The 16,412-nt window shown below is 42.1% G+C and overlaps 1 protein-coding gene across 4 annotated transcripts in view; it reads right to left on the bottom strand.

Annotated features, from left to right (window-relative positions):
• MYH10 (myosin heavy chain 10) overlaps nucleotides 1-16,412 on the bottom strand; it is a 106,303-nt gene that overhangs the window by 67,850 nt on the left and 22,041 nt on the right. For all 4 annotated transcript variants that reach the window (XM_025194171.1, XM_025194172.1, XM_025194174.1 and 1 more), the window contains 2 exons: nucleotides 14,469-14,496; nucleotides 3,140-3,242 (listed from right to left, as the gene is read on the bottom strand). In XM_025194171.1, coding sequence (XP_025049956.1) covers nucleotides 3,140-3,242; nucleotides 14,469-14,496 — 131 coding nt within the window. The remainder of the gene's footprint in view (nucleotides 1-3,139; nucleotides 3,243-14,468; nucleotides 14,497-16,412) is intronic.

Raw genomic sequence — 16,412 nt, 5'->3', positions numbered from 1 at the left:
ATCAAAAAAGGTGGGGTGGGGGGGGGGGGTGGCAAGGAACTGGCCCTGCGGGAGGAGGGCTTGCAGCCTGGCCCAGGGGCTTGGGATGGCCATATTAACAGCACTGCTCCCCACCAAAACTCATAACTTGTGGGGGAGCCCCTCCCTGTGAGCCAAACGTGATGGCTCCACAGGCTACATTTGTCTCATGGGCTGGAGGTTGAGCACCCCTGCTCTAGCTTACACTAAACCTTATACAGAAATAGGAATATACTTTATTTCTTTGCATTAGATTTCCCCTCCCCCCATTTTTAAAGCAACAGTTCTAGTGATTTAGCTGCAAATTCATATGCACCTATTTATTTTTTAATAATAGCTGAAGTTAAATTTAACTAAAAGTTTGTTTAGCAAAAACATGTGGGAGGTCATTCCTAGTAGTCACTCCTCAGCTCTGAAACTCCCTCCCCCTTGAGGCCCCCTGCTCAACCTTGTTACAGCCCCCCCTGTACATACACCGTGATTAGATCACAACACACATGCCATCTAACAGCATAGTCTCCAAACTAAAAGACGGCTTATGGGGAGTATGTTATAACCTTACTTTGCTGTAACTTCAGACCACTAGCATGTATCCTAGGGGCGGGCGAAATATGGCCCGCGGGCTTTTTACATGCCTGCAATGAGTGAAATAAAACAATACAACATTTTTGCTGCCAGTTCTGTTTCTCTCTCCCTCCCTCTCTCTCTCTCAGTCTCTCTCCCTCACACACACACACACACACACACACACACACACACACACTCTCACTCCCCATTCCCACCGCCCCCCCTCAAACCTATACCCCACCGCCCACAATATACAAGTGTAAGACTGCATTTTAAGCTATTGTGCAATCACCTGTATGCGCACTACACAAACGCATGTAAATCAGGACAAAATATTTTTTTAAACCAAATTAATGAATGTTATAGATGTTCGCTTTTTAGAATATAATTCAGTACTTTTCTGGTTCCGATATGGCAAAACCTCTTGCTGAAAGGAGTACTTCCAGGGGCAAGGGGAGGGACTTCTGGTGGCAAAGGTTAGGGGGGGCGACTTCCAGTCACAAGATGGCAACCAGGGGTGGGGTATCTGTCAAGGGGTGGGGCTACCAATGAGGCCCTTGACAGCTTGCCAAAACTCGGTAAGCCACCCTCTGCCCCAAATAATTGCCCGCCCCTGATGTATCCTGCTCCCTGCAGCAATGCAAAAAAGGTATTCTCCTTGTCTTTATAGCAGCCCTTCTGATACTTGAAGGTTTCCATCACATCCCCTCATAACTACCTTGAGCTGAACATGCCCATTGCTTTCAGCCTTTCTGCATATGGCTTGCCTTACAAGCTCTTAATCATTTTTGTCACCCACCTCTGGACACCCCCCCAACTTCTCCATGCCCTTTATACTGCCCCTCACCTGACAGTAGAACTGAAAATATAATTAATAAGCACTGATACAGTGGGGGGCACCACAGAAAAAAATAATAATTTATTTTTGAATGTTGTGACCCATGCCTTATTTCCTGCAAACTGAATAATGGATAAAAGAAATACTGAATTGTGTTCATTCAGGGAGTATCATCTAGCCTGTATAGTGCGTGAGGCAGGAGTCCAATAAAATAATTAGGATGAATCATGTAAGTAAACACCTCTTAAACTCCATAAGAACAAAAAAGACAGGCAAATTAAGGTGGTGGAGCTGGCTCCCCACTGCTGCGCACACTCCTGGGGGGTAGAGGGGGACCTGCACCCCGCCACGGGCTCAGAATCCCACCCCGCTGTCCTCCCCTGGGGCCTCCGCAGCCCAGCATGTCACCCAGCGCTGCAGGAAACAGCAGAGCCTTGCAGGGATCTTGCTGCTGCAAGCTCTGTGCTGCCCTGGCAATATGTCCTTAGTGCATGAGGACAGTGGAAGTAGAAAGGGGTTGTGCCACTCACAGCAGCCCCATGCATGGAAGATACGTTGCCAGGACAGCTCAAAGCTTGCAGTGGTGAGCAGCTTTCCTGCACAGCTGAGCTCTGCCCTGCAGCACTGAGTTGTTCCTGCTGGGCTGTAGAGACCCTAGGGGCTGCTCTCCAGGGGAGGGCAGCAGGGCAGTAGCCGGAGCCTGCAGTGCATACCCACACCGGCCCCGCACACAGATCTGGGGGGCATGGGTCCTCCCTGCCCTGGTGACAGGTCCTCCACGTGCAGCACTGCAGTGAGCGGCACAACCCTGCACTGCTTCTTCCATGCATAGAGGATGTGTCACTAGGGAAGCGTGGAGCCGGCAGCAGCAAGGAAATCCTTGCGCAGCTCTGCTGTTTCACACTGCTTTCAGCAGACTACTTAATTGGATAAAACTGAATAATGATTTTAGGCCAAAGTGCTCTAACCGACCTACTAATTACTCACAGTTGAAACCCACACATACACTTTTAAAAACAGTCCCACCCTTAAGACTAGCAAAATCTGGATTCAGAACTGCAGCAGTAAATTTGAAAAAAAGCTGTAGAAGTCAAGTTATAAAGCAGTAAATTAGTAACCAATAAAAAGCAAATTAAAAAAGTTTTTCCAAGTCCATATCTTATCAAAAAGAGAAAAACATTAATCATGGGGAGATGCAGTGAAAAACAAGCTCTACTAACAATGGGATACTGGCTATTGCAGAAGCATGGCGTTCTTTACATCGTAGCTGCAGAAAAACTGTACCAAGTTACCTGTCACTTTGATTAAGACTAAAAGAATGCTTACACCAACTATCAGTTGTAGGACTGTTTTTCCCCCCCACAAAATTTATCTAAAGTATCAAAACAGGTTAACAAAATGATATGTAACTGCTTATTTTCTTTTGTTAGTTTTAATTTTTTTACATCAAAGTTGGCAGACATCTGTTTTTAATCCTACGACATCACACTTTCGTTTCCAAATTATTTGTCGTAGTTTTTAAAAGAATAAAAACAAACATGTGCTATTGTTATTTTGATAAACTACAGCTAGTTAAATGATAAGCTAATATTAATTAATTATCAGTTTAGCATTTTAGAAGACTGGCAAATAATATTTTTGCAATAAAGAAGGTAGGATTAAAAAGAGATTTAGAAACAAACACCACCAGGACCATGAACACAAACACAAACTTACAGGAATATTATGGTCCTTTCTTCCTTTATGGGAGGAAGCAACGTGAGCAAGGTACTGAATAACTTTCTTGGTATTTTCTGTCTTCCCAGCACCCGATTCACCTCTGCAAGAAAACATTCACAACTTCAGTTTCAGCTGACAAGAACAGTCAGTCATTTAAATGCATAGCCTAGGACAGGGACTCTCAGTTGGGGTGCTGTGGCATCCTGGAGTGACACAAGATCCTTTAAGGATACCATGGGTGCCACACTGCATTATCAGTTAGGTGTGCAAACACTTGTACGTCGTTCACAAGGTAAAGAGATTTCAAATATGAATACATAGCATCAAAAGCATTCTAAGCTGCTGTCGTCTTGTTTAAAATATGTTTTCAGTCATATATTTTATGTATTGTAATAAATAATTTTTTGAAATGGAGTGCCACTAAATTCAGAAAAGTTATGGAGGGTTGCCTTGAGTTTAAGAAGACTTGAGTACCACTGGTTTAGGGATTAAAAAGAGCCATGCACTTACCTTGAGTATGCACTCACTCAAATTTATAATAAAAAAATATTCACCGATTACAGCAGGACTGTACAACTGGTAGCCCATGGATGCAAGTGACCCTAGGCTTCTGGTTTGGATGCCACTCCCCTTATCACCCTGGCAGACACTACCCCTAGTCCTCTGGCTTTTGCCTTTCTCTAGCTGAGGGAACCTGTGGCCAGGCGTCTTGAGGGCGATGCGGGGGTGTATGGGGGGGGAGGGGGGGGGACGGACATACCAAGGAACTCCATGCAGTGCACCACAGTACAGCACAGCACCCATTGCACAATTTGGCAAAAAGAGCCCACGTGGTGTGGTGTATGGATTGCAGGCACACTGGGGTAGTACAGCAGGGGGGCACAGACACCCACAGTGCAGGAGTGGGCAATGCTTGCAATGTAGCATGTGGCCCACAATACAGGCACTGCAGGGGTGTGGGGCCCAAACAACCTATAGCTGAGGGCACTGCCACCCTCAGCCATCTAGAAGTTGGAAAGCCGTAGACTACAGGAACACCTTGATCTTAAACTTCTCATGCCTCATTAAGGCTCTTTACCTCATTTCTCAGAGCACCTTTTGCCTCCAATTGCAGCCTGAAAACTGACAGGACCTGCGCCATGGACAGACATTTGTACCACTGCAAAAGGGGAGCAGACAGATGTTCGTGTCCCCTACAGCACAAGAAAAATAGGGATAGGACTACAGAAATGTTCCTGGATGAAAACAGTATCTTGTTTGGACAGCTATCTATCTATACCCATCTGGCCCTGGGGAAATGACATCCCTTTTAGCTCTACGGTGTACAGCTATCTCTCTCTCTCTCTGTGTACAATACATCATGGCGCTACAAGGGTTGTCATTTCCCCAGTATCTTATGGTGCTGTGTTCTCCCCCATCCACCTCCAACAGAGAGCATGATGGACAGCAGGGAAGTTGTCAGTGATTTGTGGCAGGGGAGGAGGGGAATTTAAAACAAATCTAAGAATCTGAAACACAGCTCTTTCTATTCAAGGTCCAGGCCAGATAGTGAAAAAAAGTCTATGCTGCCACTATGAAAACGTTTTGGAAATACAAAGAGTTTATTTAACAAGTTGGTTATTGTCTTGGTATGAAGTACTCTATAAAAGGTGGATATGAAAAACATTTTCTCTTTAACAGAAAAGATGCTCCATAATTGGGTTTGCCTGTTAGTAGTAATGTAGCAGTCTTGTCAGCAAATAAGCAATCTAGAGACTCTTTAAAGATAGCAGGGATCTTTGAAAGTTAGTTCTTGATGTAAATTCTAACTGCCTACACTTAACCTCTTTCAGAGAGAAAGAAGGTAATAATCTAAAAAAGGTTGAGATGGTTCATGATGTGCAGTCACGATATGCAAAATGCCAAAGGCAAGTGTGAAGACATCTGGGGTCTGTCCTTGGCGCACAAACCATCTCCCCATCCCTAAGCTGGCATAGATCTATCACAAAAGAGCAGCACCACAGTCTAACCTGTTCCTAGAAGAATAGAAAGATTTATAAAAAGCAGAACATGTACACCCAGAAATCAATATTAGAATGTTTTTGCTATCCACTTAGGTACTGCTTCTGTATGAGGGATTGGCCTAAATGACTCAAGATCCTTTACACCTTTAGAATTCTATTAAACTCGAGCAGAGTGACCAGTAGTCAGTGAGGGTTTTAGTTACTGAATAACAGTGACCAAGATCACTTTAAGTAAGACCTAGCTAAATTAAGGCAAAAAAAGCCACTGTGGTGGATCTAGTAAGCTTAAAAAAAAAAAAATGCAGTAAATTACAGTCCAGAGGTCACTTAAAAAAAAAAAAAAAAAAAAATTCTACACAATTTCAGAATAGCCCACTAATAAAAAAAATATTATGGAATCTGTTATGATGACATCTCTACCACTCATCCAGAACCCAAGGGTAAAAACACTTAAGTTTATGGATGCACTCCCTTTGCCAGAAGTGTTATATCACACGGTATACATCTACAGAGAATGTCCTTGCACAACTTCTCTTTCAGAAGCAATGTTCGTAATTTATCAACTTTATTCTTTTCTCCCAAGCGCTTGCAAACACGCCAAATATTTCCTGTGAGATACAGACTGCACAACAAACGAACTCCTTCCTAAAAAGGAATTAAGAATATTTAGAATATTAAATCTTTTTCATTTGTAGGAATGAGGAGATCTGCATACTTCAGCTCTTTTTCCAGGAGTGCAAAACACACCAATTATAAAAATAATTGACAATCTGTAACACTCTCAAACTGCCCATAAAAAGTAAAACAGCATTTAAGAGCTTTAACAGCATTTAGGAAACAGCACATAGCATTTAAGAGGTGAAAACTGTGGCCTGAAGCTAAGGATTAATTTCCTGAAATCAGATTATTTTAAGTACATCTCAATTAGTGTGCTGCATGAATTGTAATTCTAAAAGCCTTGAGTGAAGTTATGTTTCTGCTAATGTCAGTGACAGCTTGACCATGGACTTCAAAAGTACCTGTTATGTTTAAATCTTAGTTGCATTAGAAACTGGACCCTTCACCTCCTACTTAGAACAACTTTATGAAATGAAATCCAAAGAGCACAACTCTGATTATCAGCTCTAAATGACTGCTAGGTAATGTAACCATCTTGGATGATTTCATCCAACAATGGATCTTTGATCCCATCCACGTTAAACTAAACTGGAATGTGTACATTAATCATTAGGAAATATAACAAGTCAACTTATTCAAAATAATGGTGCCATCCTAGCAAGGACAATATTTAGATGATGTTCTGATTACACAAAAAATAATGCACAGAGTTTACTTGGGTAAATGTCTTAAGGTTTAATAAACCTTATTTAACCCATTGTCTCTCATAAAAAAAAAGTTTTATGACCAGAAGTTACTTAGATTTCCTTTGCTCAAACTTGGTCAGTAAATGCTAGCTGGTTATAATTACTTGATAACCCCAGTAACTGATTTCTCTGCTCAACTCAAGATGCCTAGTCTGATGCTTTAAGGTACAAACTAGATCTAAAATACAGATTTTAATCATTAAAAAAATGGCACTATTTGTACAGTAGTATTACAAGACATTTCTTTGAAAGATACATTTTTTGTTTTCATGATGCTAAGACCCATGTACTGAGTTTGTGGCAGAATAATTATAAAGGAGATCCAAGAAAAGGACAGGCCAATTTGCCACGCACTAGTATATACATAGCACATGTACATCCAATGCTAAAAAGATACAGTCTAAATTAAGATGGGCAACTTCTTGCTAATGGTAGACTGCAGTTTGCAACCTGAGTGGGGCCACTGACCACCATTCCCCTCCAGCTGCTCCAGCCATCTAGGATCTGCGAGGAGGGCTGCTCTCTTATATTCTCCTCCAGATCCCCAGTGAAGTCTCAGCCAAAAGAACCTACCGCTGTCATGTATAGCGAGTCAAAATTTGGAGTGGCTAGTCTGATTACATGAGTGTCTTAGGGTGACCACCTTTTCCAAATTGGAAGGCGATGCACATGCCCGCCTCCTTTTTCCCCACCCCTCAATTGTGGCATGGAGCAGAGCTGAACAGAGACCATGGGAGGTAAGGGGAGGATGTGGGCTGGCTGATGTGGGCTCGGGGTTCTGTTGCTGTCCCCCTGGAAGCTGGTCATCATGTACTTGTGCAGAAACACTGCATTAAAAGGTATGGAAAGGAAATATGCAGATCATTAAAAGAGGTGTTTATGACCATTACTTTTTTTTTTTTTGGCAACAGGAGCAGAGTTGGCTCATGTTCAGCTTCTGGTCCACTGTAACCTTCAGGTTCTTCTCTGCAGTATTGCAGCCTAGCTACTCATTCCCCAGCCTGTATTTGTGCACGCAATTATTACAGACTGGGAAATGACTGGCTAGGCTGCAGTGGCAGAAAGGTCAATTGGTGCAGAAGAACATATGGTTCAGATTGAAGCAACCCTAGATGGGGGACCTCTTGAAAAGGATAGAGGGGAGTAGGAAGTGCAACAGTTGCAGATAAGTCCAAATCAAGTCATACACATAATAACAGGAAACTGGGCAAGGACAAAATTTATGCACGTTTCTACACAAGTGTTAGAAGCCTTAAGCAAGAAAAAGGAAGGATGAATTAGAAGGCCTGGCATTAAGTGGTGACTGACATAATAGGCATCCCAGATGTGTGGTGGAAGGAAGATAAATCAATGGGATATTGTTATACCAAGTTATAAATTATATAGGAATAAAAGAGTAGGATAAGCAGGTGGGGGAGTGGCACTGTATATTAAGGAAAGTATAGACAGTGACTGCGTAAAAAAAAAAAAGTCTTATCCAAAATGAAAACTACCACAGAAGCACAATGGGTAGAAATTCCATACTTGAATAAAAGTAACATAGTACTAGGATTGTACTACCAACCACTCAATCAGAAAGGTGAAAGTCATTATGAAATGCTAATAGAGAAGCTGCTAAAGTGGGACAGATAAAATAAGAATTACTGTCAACTATTTTCACATAAGAACAACTAATCAGAGTGAAATGGAAAGATTAAATTTCTGAATGTAATAAATTACTGCTTAGTAGAATAATTCATCTTGGAATGTACTGGAGGAGAAGCAATTCTAAATCCAACCCTGTTTCAAGCCATACTGTAACAATGACTATAAGAATTAATTAAATTCAACAACCTAGTGGGAGGGACAAAGCCAAAAATATCCACCATCCCAATATACAGCTTCAGGAAGGGAATTTACACAAAAGTCAGGAGGTTAGAAAAGAAATTAAAAGGAACAGTCAAACATGTAAAAGGCCTGCAAGCAGCTTGGATGTGTATAAATTACCATATTAGAAGCCCACAAAAAGTGTATATTGAAAATAGGAAAGGGTACATAGTGGTTCAATAACACCCCTGAATGGTGTAATAGCAGAGTTGAGGTTATCCAAAGCAAAAAAGCAAAAGCTCATAAGCTGACAGGTTAAAGATAAAAGAAAAACAAGGCAAGTCAGAAGAAGAATGAAGGAGCATCTTGCAAAAGTTAGTAATAAAAAGTTAATCATAAAACCTTTTAAAAAACACACTTTAGAAGCAGGAAGCCGGAAAAGTGAATCAGCAGGATCACTGGATGATCAAGGTGTGAAAGGTACACTCAGGGATAAGGCCATACCAGAGAACCTAAATTAATTCTCTAAATGAAAACTTTTGTTTGTTTGTTTGTTTGTTTGTTTGTTTGCTTGCATCAAAAAGTCCTAACTAGAAGATATATCTGAAGAGTTGGATCACACTAAAATGATAATAAAAAGTTTTAGAACAAATCAATAAAGTCAAATGCTGATAAGTCTCCAGGACAGGATGGCATTCACTTGAGAGTCCTGAAGGAATTCAAATGTAAAATTACTGAACTGTTCACAATAATATATGTAACCACTGTTACAAATAGTCTCTGTGCCAGGGGCTGGCAGCTTGCTAACATAACACCCATCTTCAAAAAGGGTAATCCTAGAACTATCCATGAGATGATCCTGGAACTAGACACTAGTGAGTATCACTTGTATACATGACAAGTTGGTAGAATCTATAATAAAGAATAAAAATCAATAGTCACATAGACATATGATATGCTAGGGAAGAGTCAGCGAGACTTTTATAAAGGGAAAACCTGCCTCAGTCTGCTCAAGTTCTTTAAAAGGTGTTAACAAGCATGCGAATAACAGGGATGTAGCTGACACTATATTTGGATTTTCACCAAATACTTAAAAACAAAACAAAACTGGAATTACCACATGATTAGAGAGGAAGTTTTCCCATGAATTAAAAGCTGGTTAGAAGATAGGAAACAAAAGGGTAGGGCTAAATGGTCACTTTTCAGGATGGAGAAAGATCAATAACAGAATCCTAAAGGGATTGTGCTGGGCCTGGTTTTGTTCTACATTTTCATCATTGACCTGGAAATGCAAGTGCACAGAGAAAACTGCAGGTTTTCAGCTGTTACTAAATTATACCAAGTAGTCAAATCCCAAGCTGATGGAGAGGAGCTACAGAAAGATCTCACAAAGCTAAGTGAGCAAGGAAGTTGGCTGTGTTAATCTGAAGTTAGGCAGAAGGTAGGGCAAGGTGGTACCTTATAGATCAACTTGTTCAGAGAGGCATAAGTAAGGTTCTGTAGCAAGGCCTCATGGCTTGAAGAGAACAGGAGTTAGGTAGTTTGTTACTAGAGATGTCATTTGAGGTTGGAAAGTACCTATAAGCCAAGGCAGGCTTGAGGTCATCATTTTCCAGGGGAGGTTGGAAGTCATAAAATGTGCCCAAAGTGTTCAAGTTGAGGGCTTTAGGTGACAACAAGAGACTGCTGTCCTTGTCACAGGGTTGGTATGCCAGAGCAGGGTCCGAGTCTGGCTTTGTTGATCCAGGTCAATGATTTGAGGATGCACTGCAAGTACAGGAATCCCTGTTCCAGATCTGCATCCCGGTCAGTGGGATCAGAGTAGATACAGCTCTAACAGAGCCTACCTATATAGACAGTGGATCTCAGTGCGTTCCTACAATTAAATCTGGTGGCATGGAGGTGACTACATCTATAGTGTCTGCAATTAGTCTACATTAGGGGTTGGCAACATTTTCCAGCATGTTGGCCAGAATGACATAGTTTAGGTCTTAGCAGGGTAGGCACTAGTGCCTAGCCATCTTTGCCACTTCTCTCTACACCATGCTACAGTTGGGTGTCAGAGACAAATCACCCCTCTGATGGAGCACTACGTGCCCACAGGCCAGATGCAAAGGCTCTGCAGGCCATAGGTTGCCAACCCTTGATCTACACTAAAATTTGCTCAAATATTTTCTCTGATCAGATGCCAACAGATGAATATCCTATCCAAGGGCTGGAGGGTGTGGCTGAATACACTGGTTGCTGACACAATCACGGATTGTAAGAGTTGTTGTTGGAGTATGTAAATTAGAAAAGTTTTGCCTCCATCTTCTTTAAGGAGTGGAGGTGTTTGCAATAGGCTTCATGGCTGGATGCAGAGATCTCTTGGTAAACGACTTATGTCTGGGTGGTTCTGTATTCTGTATGTTAGTTCTGCAAGTGTGGCACCCATTTCTTTCTATTTACTGTACAGAATACTGATAAAAGGTGGCTCCTCAATTTCCTAGACAGTGAAACACAGCTTGTCACAATAGGCTGTGTATTACATTGAACTGAGTGGATTGGTCACCTGGAATCCCCTAGGTGTGATAGATCCATTAATAGGTATTAAACAGAACAGTCACTGTATTTTCTGGCATGCTTAAGCCAACGACAGTGGATGCCAGAGACGGTGCAACAGAGAATGGATTATGCTAGACAGGCCCTGTTCATATATTCTACCTCCAAAGCACCTGCTAATGCCACTGTCAGAGACAGGATTACTGGGCTAGATGGACCACCGATATGGCACTTTTTATGCTCTTATTCACTGCCACTAGGACATATGTTGAGAGAGACTGTCTTTAACAGCAGCAATAGGGAATATGGTAGTCTCTGTCCCTGGGTCTGTGTTAAGCCAATGATTGTCCCAGCTCAGGCAGAAGTATGTTGCTTACTGAAGGCAATCAAGTAGCATGATGCATATTCAGGACCAGTGTTAGAGAGGTTTTCCTCCCCGTTGCTGTATACTATTTCTAATCACTAGCCCTCAGCTACCATACAGTGCTGTATATCTCCTGAGACTTTACATGGAATATCTTTTTGCAAAAGCACTGACCTCCATCAGGAGTCACTATTTTGGTTTGGACCAGCCCTTGTTTGTCTCAGACTTCAGTACTGAGAGTAGCAATATCTGATTTGATAGCTGGTCCAGTCAGGTCTGTCAGTTAGACAGAGCTGAGGATGTTTTTTTTTCCCTAGTGGGAATCTGATGTCCATCTCTTCAAGGTCTAAAGAAACTTTCATTAGACTGCACCCAGATAAAAAAGAGCTTAAAGGTTTGTTTTTTTTTTTTTTTAAGGTAAAAGAGAGGAATATTAAGTATGTACGTGGGATATGGGACAATTCTAAAATACAAGTGACACTTGCTGACATCTTTGGATGAATTCATCCATTATAGGACATTTATAGCTTGAGGCTCAACAATTTCAAGAGGAATACTGCAATCCGAATTGCCAGTATTCAGTCCAGATGGGTTGAAGACATTTATATTGCTGAATGGAAATTTCAAGAAGTCAGATGAATTCCAGAAATTTTTGAAGAGTTGAGAATTTTAAAATCAGAGCTCAGTAACAAAGTCAGACACCAACCAAGTTTCATCTTGCTTAGCAGACAGAATGAGGGAACTGAGGGAGTATCACATTCATTCTTTTCTTTATGATCTTTGTATGCAAGTACGAGGGAAAACAGAGGGCCTGCACTGCCACAATAGATGCCACTATCAAAAAAAAAAAATCTAATCTTCACGTGAACGCTTAGAGAACTCCATAATGGCACCCTCCAAAAAACAAAAACATTTATTTCAGTGTTTCAGACCAAAACATTTTAGTAAAATGTTGACATTTCCCTCCTGCCCCTAACCACCCTCAAATTTTGATTCTGCAGAAATTAAAGCTGATCAGGGCTCTCAGCCTCAGGGTTGCATTGAGGCCCGACTGCTGGACTGCAGAGGCTGGGAGTAGCAGTCAGCTAACTGCCTGTTATTGCTGGTGCAGATCCCGAGCTCCCCCTGCACTGGCACTGTTGGTGCAACTGGGATCTGATCCCTAATCTTGCAATTGTGTCTCTTGCTATGCACATGTAGCATGGTAGGAGGCATGATTGCTGGGATCATGCATCCGATCCCATTGAGCCTTTAAATGAACATCTGTCAGGGACCTTGGTTACAGCTTTACACTAAGAGTTCATGTTCAACTAGCTAGCCCAGGGGCAGGAAATTATTTCAGGCAGCGGGCCACTTACTGAGTTACTTACTGGCAAGCCATCGAGGGCCGCATGAAAGGCAGCTGGGGCAGATTAATATTCATTTTATAAATTTTTTAGGGGCCCCACGGGCCAGATAGAATGGCCTGGCGGGCTACATCTGGCCCACGGGCCACATTTTGCCCACCCCTGAGCTAGCCACTATGAGTTCAGAAGACCTCTACCATATAGAAACCAGCATAACTTGCATGTGACACCTACATATGCCATTAGACCTGGCTATATTCTCTCTCTCTCACACACACACACACACACACACACACACACACACACACACCCACCAGGTGAATCCACATTACCAAACAACGTAAGCTGACCTGCATAACTTGCCTGCCCATCATTATGCCAGCTTATTTCACCTGAAAATTTTACTAGTAGTGATTTAAGGTACTGAACATACCTCTGGCCCAGATTTCACTACATTTCACATATTTTTTAAAATCCATTTAATATGGGTTGTACTGAATTTATATAGTGCTGTGCATGGAAGGCTCCTATTGACCTATAGTGGCAGCCACTGACTTGCCTATTTTCTGTTGGAAGCAAGACCCTAAAAGCTTCAGACACTGACAACATGGGAAAGTGTTTGTCACTTTGATGACAGAGGCCCCTGAAGTCATTCTCCCTAGGTAAAGTAGGGCTTTGTCTCCCCCTTCCCCCTCCCAAAGAACAGATATAGTCAAGCACCACTGAATCCTCACTCAAAAATGTGGTTGAGGGCAACAATAGGTATTTTATCAACAGTAAGTATACTGTAATGGTGTCCTACCCTGGGAAAAGACATCTTTATCAAACTTATCAGAAATTATTTTATACACTGGAAAAATATTATACATTTTGCTTTCAGCTGGATAAACTGGGATCCTAACAAGCATCTAGTGCCTGAGGGCAAGCTAAAAACATGAATTGTCTGCAATAGGCAGTGTGTCCTTTCGTGTTGCCTATAAACAGATTTAAATGATAATTACATTGAGGCAGAAAGTGACAATCCTTGGGAGAAGAAGAATCTGCAATGAGGCAAGTCAGCTGTCCAAACCTCAAACTATTCACACCATTTATAGTTATTCCCTGCCAGTTATAGTACAAAAGATCCCTTAGCTTGCTAACTCATTCAGGTAGGGGAGGCTAGAAAGAAAATTTGTCTTAAACTACTGAAACACATGAAGAAGATGTGGCAGAGTAGGTAACCGGACAGTGGGCACGTCTACATGCGTGCCAGACTGCACTGTTCTTACTGTGCGGTTATTTAGTACTTAAGCAAGTAGTAAATGACTGCACATTAACCGGTGTTACTGCGCAGTTCTGATGCTGCACGGGTTTTTTTTTCCATGCTACTGTGCAATAGCAACAAACTACTATGCAGTAGCGTTGGCGTCACATTTTGTGCCTGCTGATGCTACGTCACTATAGCTTATCACTATGGCGACGTAGCGTCTTGTGTAGACGCACCATTTCTTCAGAAACTCATTTGCTTTGTGGGGTTTCAACATCAATTATTATTCCAAAAAAGCCAGTCCTTTTGACTGTACTTCACAAAAAATACAGCATTTTATATTTTAGTTCAAGGATTGAGGTCTTTTGACATTTAACCCACTTGGTAAATGTCGAGATTGAATAACTGCAGAATAGTCAGTTACCTGTGTGGCAGTGGGCCACTACTTTGAATAGTTACAGTATTGTTATTACAGATACACACACAATTGATTGGTTGAACTTGCACTTTTTAAAAATGCATTTTTACAAGTTAGACTTAGCTGCTAAGGTATACACAAAGAGAGTAACCTGACTGGGCAAAAGCAGACAGTTCCTTGTGCTACTGTTGGAATATAATAAAAATGGCCAACTTTAGAATTACACTTGTTTACTTACGTGCAAAGAATTGATTGGTCCTCACGGTCTGCAAAATAAGAATGAATGAGAGTTATAACATTTGTTATCAGATCCTTATAATTACAAGCTAGAGTTTCATTAACAGGACATTTGATTTGAAAGAATCACATTTCTACAAAGTATTTTTAAAAAAGACCTGAATTTTAAAACCATCGATGTTTCTTTTCCCTGATTTTAATAAGGGTCTCTGCTTTTCAGCAAAAAGGAGAATGGACAGAGGAAAATGAAAGTATTTTACCCTTATTAAAACTGAAAACTGCAAGTGTAATTTTTAACTGAGTTCATTTTTCAAACAGAAGAAGCTGCACCACAAAAAAAAAAAATTAACAGAACTGAATTCTGCAATTCAAGGCTGCTCAGCACCTGCTATTGTGCTCAAGATCTCTAAAAGCCTTGTTGCCTTTTATTAACACTGTGCAATATTCTGTACAAGATGCTTCCAAACTATAGCATCTTTACATATTGTAACTAGGGGTACACAAATAAAGATTTTTTTTGGTTGATACCAATGGCCGATTATTAACCAGGCATATCCACCAATACTGATCCAATAGCCAATATACATCTGGCAACTTGGAGAGTAACATCAGGCTGGTAAACTGGGGTGGGGTTGGAGAAACTGAGGCTCCCATGATGAGGAAGGGAGTGAGGCTGGGGACAGAGCTGTGGGCAGCTTGTTTGGGGGGCATATGCCTCACGGTTGTGTGGGGTGAGGGCAGGCTGCCCACTGTGGATTTGGGGCTGAGGGCTACAAGGAATTCTGGGGTGCCTATAGCCCACCCCAAAACTCCCACTCTCAGCACAGCCCCAACCCACCCTGAGCACAGCCCCAGCACTGTCCCCCGCTGGGAAGAGGCCAGTGCAGCCTGTGGCCCAAAGCCTACCCTTGCTCCATGCACAAATCCAAGGGGCATATGCTCCCCCATGCCTCCCCCAGGGGTGGGCGCAGTGGCAGCTCCTCATGAGCTGCCCATGGCTCTACCCTGTGCCCCACCCTGCCTGGGCAGCACCTGCCTCAGCCCCACTCCCTCCCTCACTGTATAGGCCTAGATCTGCCTCCCTCCCTTCCCTCACAGACTTACCAGCCAGACGTTGATCTCTAAGCTGCCAGGCTGCAATCCTGGCTATGTGCATGCTCCGGGTGCGTGCATGCATGAGGCATTTAAATGGTGACATTATTGGCTACACTGGCCAAAAAAAGCTGATTGCCAAAAATGTTAAATTTTCCTTTTATCAGTGCCAATCCAATATGGACCAATATACTGGTGTACCGCTAATCATCCAACAGACCGGTTACACCAGTTCTTAAGTTAGGACCATGTATCAAAATATTTGCTTTGTATATGTGAAAGCTTTTCCTGGCATTTCAGTTAAAGGATCCTCAAGGGCCAGCCCTTTCAGGGACTTCAGCATCTCATTCAAATAAAACTGCACCTGGCAGAATCACCTCTCTGACTTTTAGTCACACACCTAACCATCACTGAATAACTGGCACAGAAATCTGCAAAGCCCCAGAATAGGAAAAACTGTGCTATTTTAAGTAATAAAAATCATATGCACACACCGCAGACAAAGAATAGATTCCACTGAAAAAGTCAATCTTCATTTAGTTTGCATTAAAAAAACAACAACTGTTACAACCCAAAGTTGTGATTTTCTTGTTTGTGTGCGCTTCGGCATCGCTAAATTGCAGCTCTTTTGCACGGTGGAGTGTTCTGTTGCAATTAAGAACCCGCGTGCAGGAGTTTTTCCCGCCAGTTTTGTAGCCTTCTTTGCATCGTGCATTTCTTTTGCATTATGGTGATGCACGGTACAAGGAAGTTCCCGCCATTTGTATTGAGATTTCCGCCACATTATTGGCCAGTCTTAATATAGGCACACGTGGCGGCTAGCTATTGGCTTGCTAGCTGTACAAAAGGCTTG

The sequence above is a fragment of the Alligator sinensis genome, unplaced genomic scaffold (assembly GCF_000455745.1).
Source record: "Alligator sinensis unplaced genomic scaffold, ASM45574v1 scaffold1145_1, whole genome shotgun sequence".
In the NCBI taxonomy this organism is placed as follows: Eukaryota; Metazoa; Chordata; order Crocodylia; family Alligatoridae; genus Alligator; species Alligator sinensis.
This window is presented reverse-complemented; position numbering and strand designations above follow the sequence as displayed.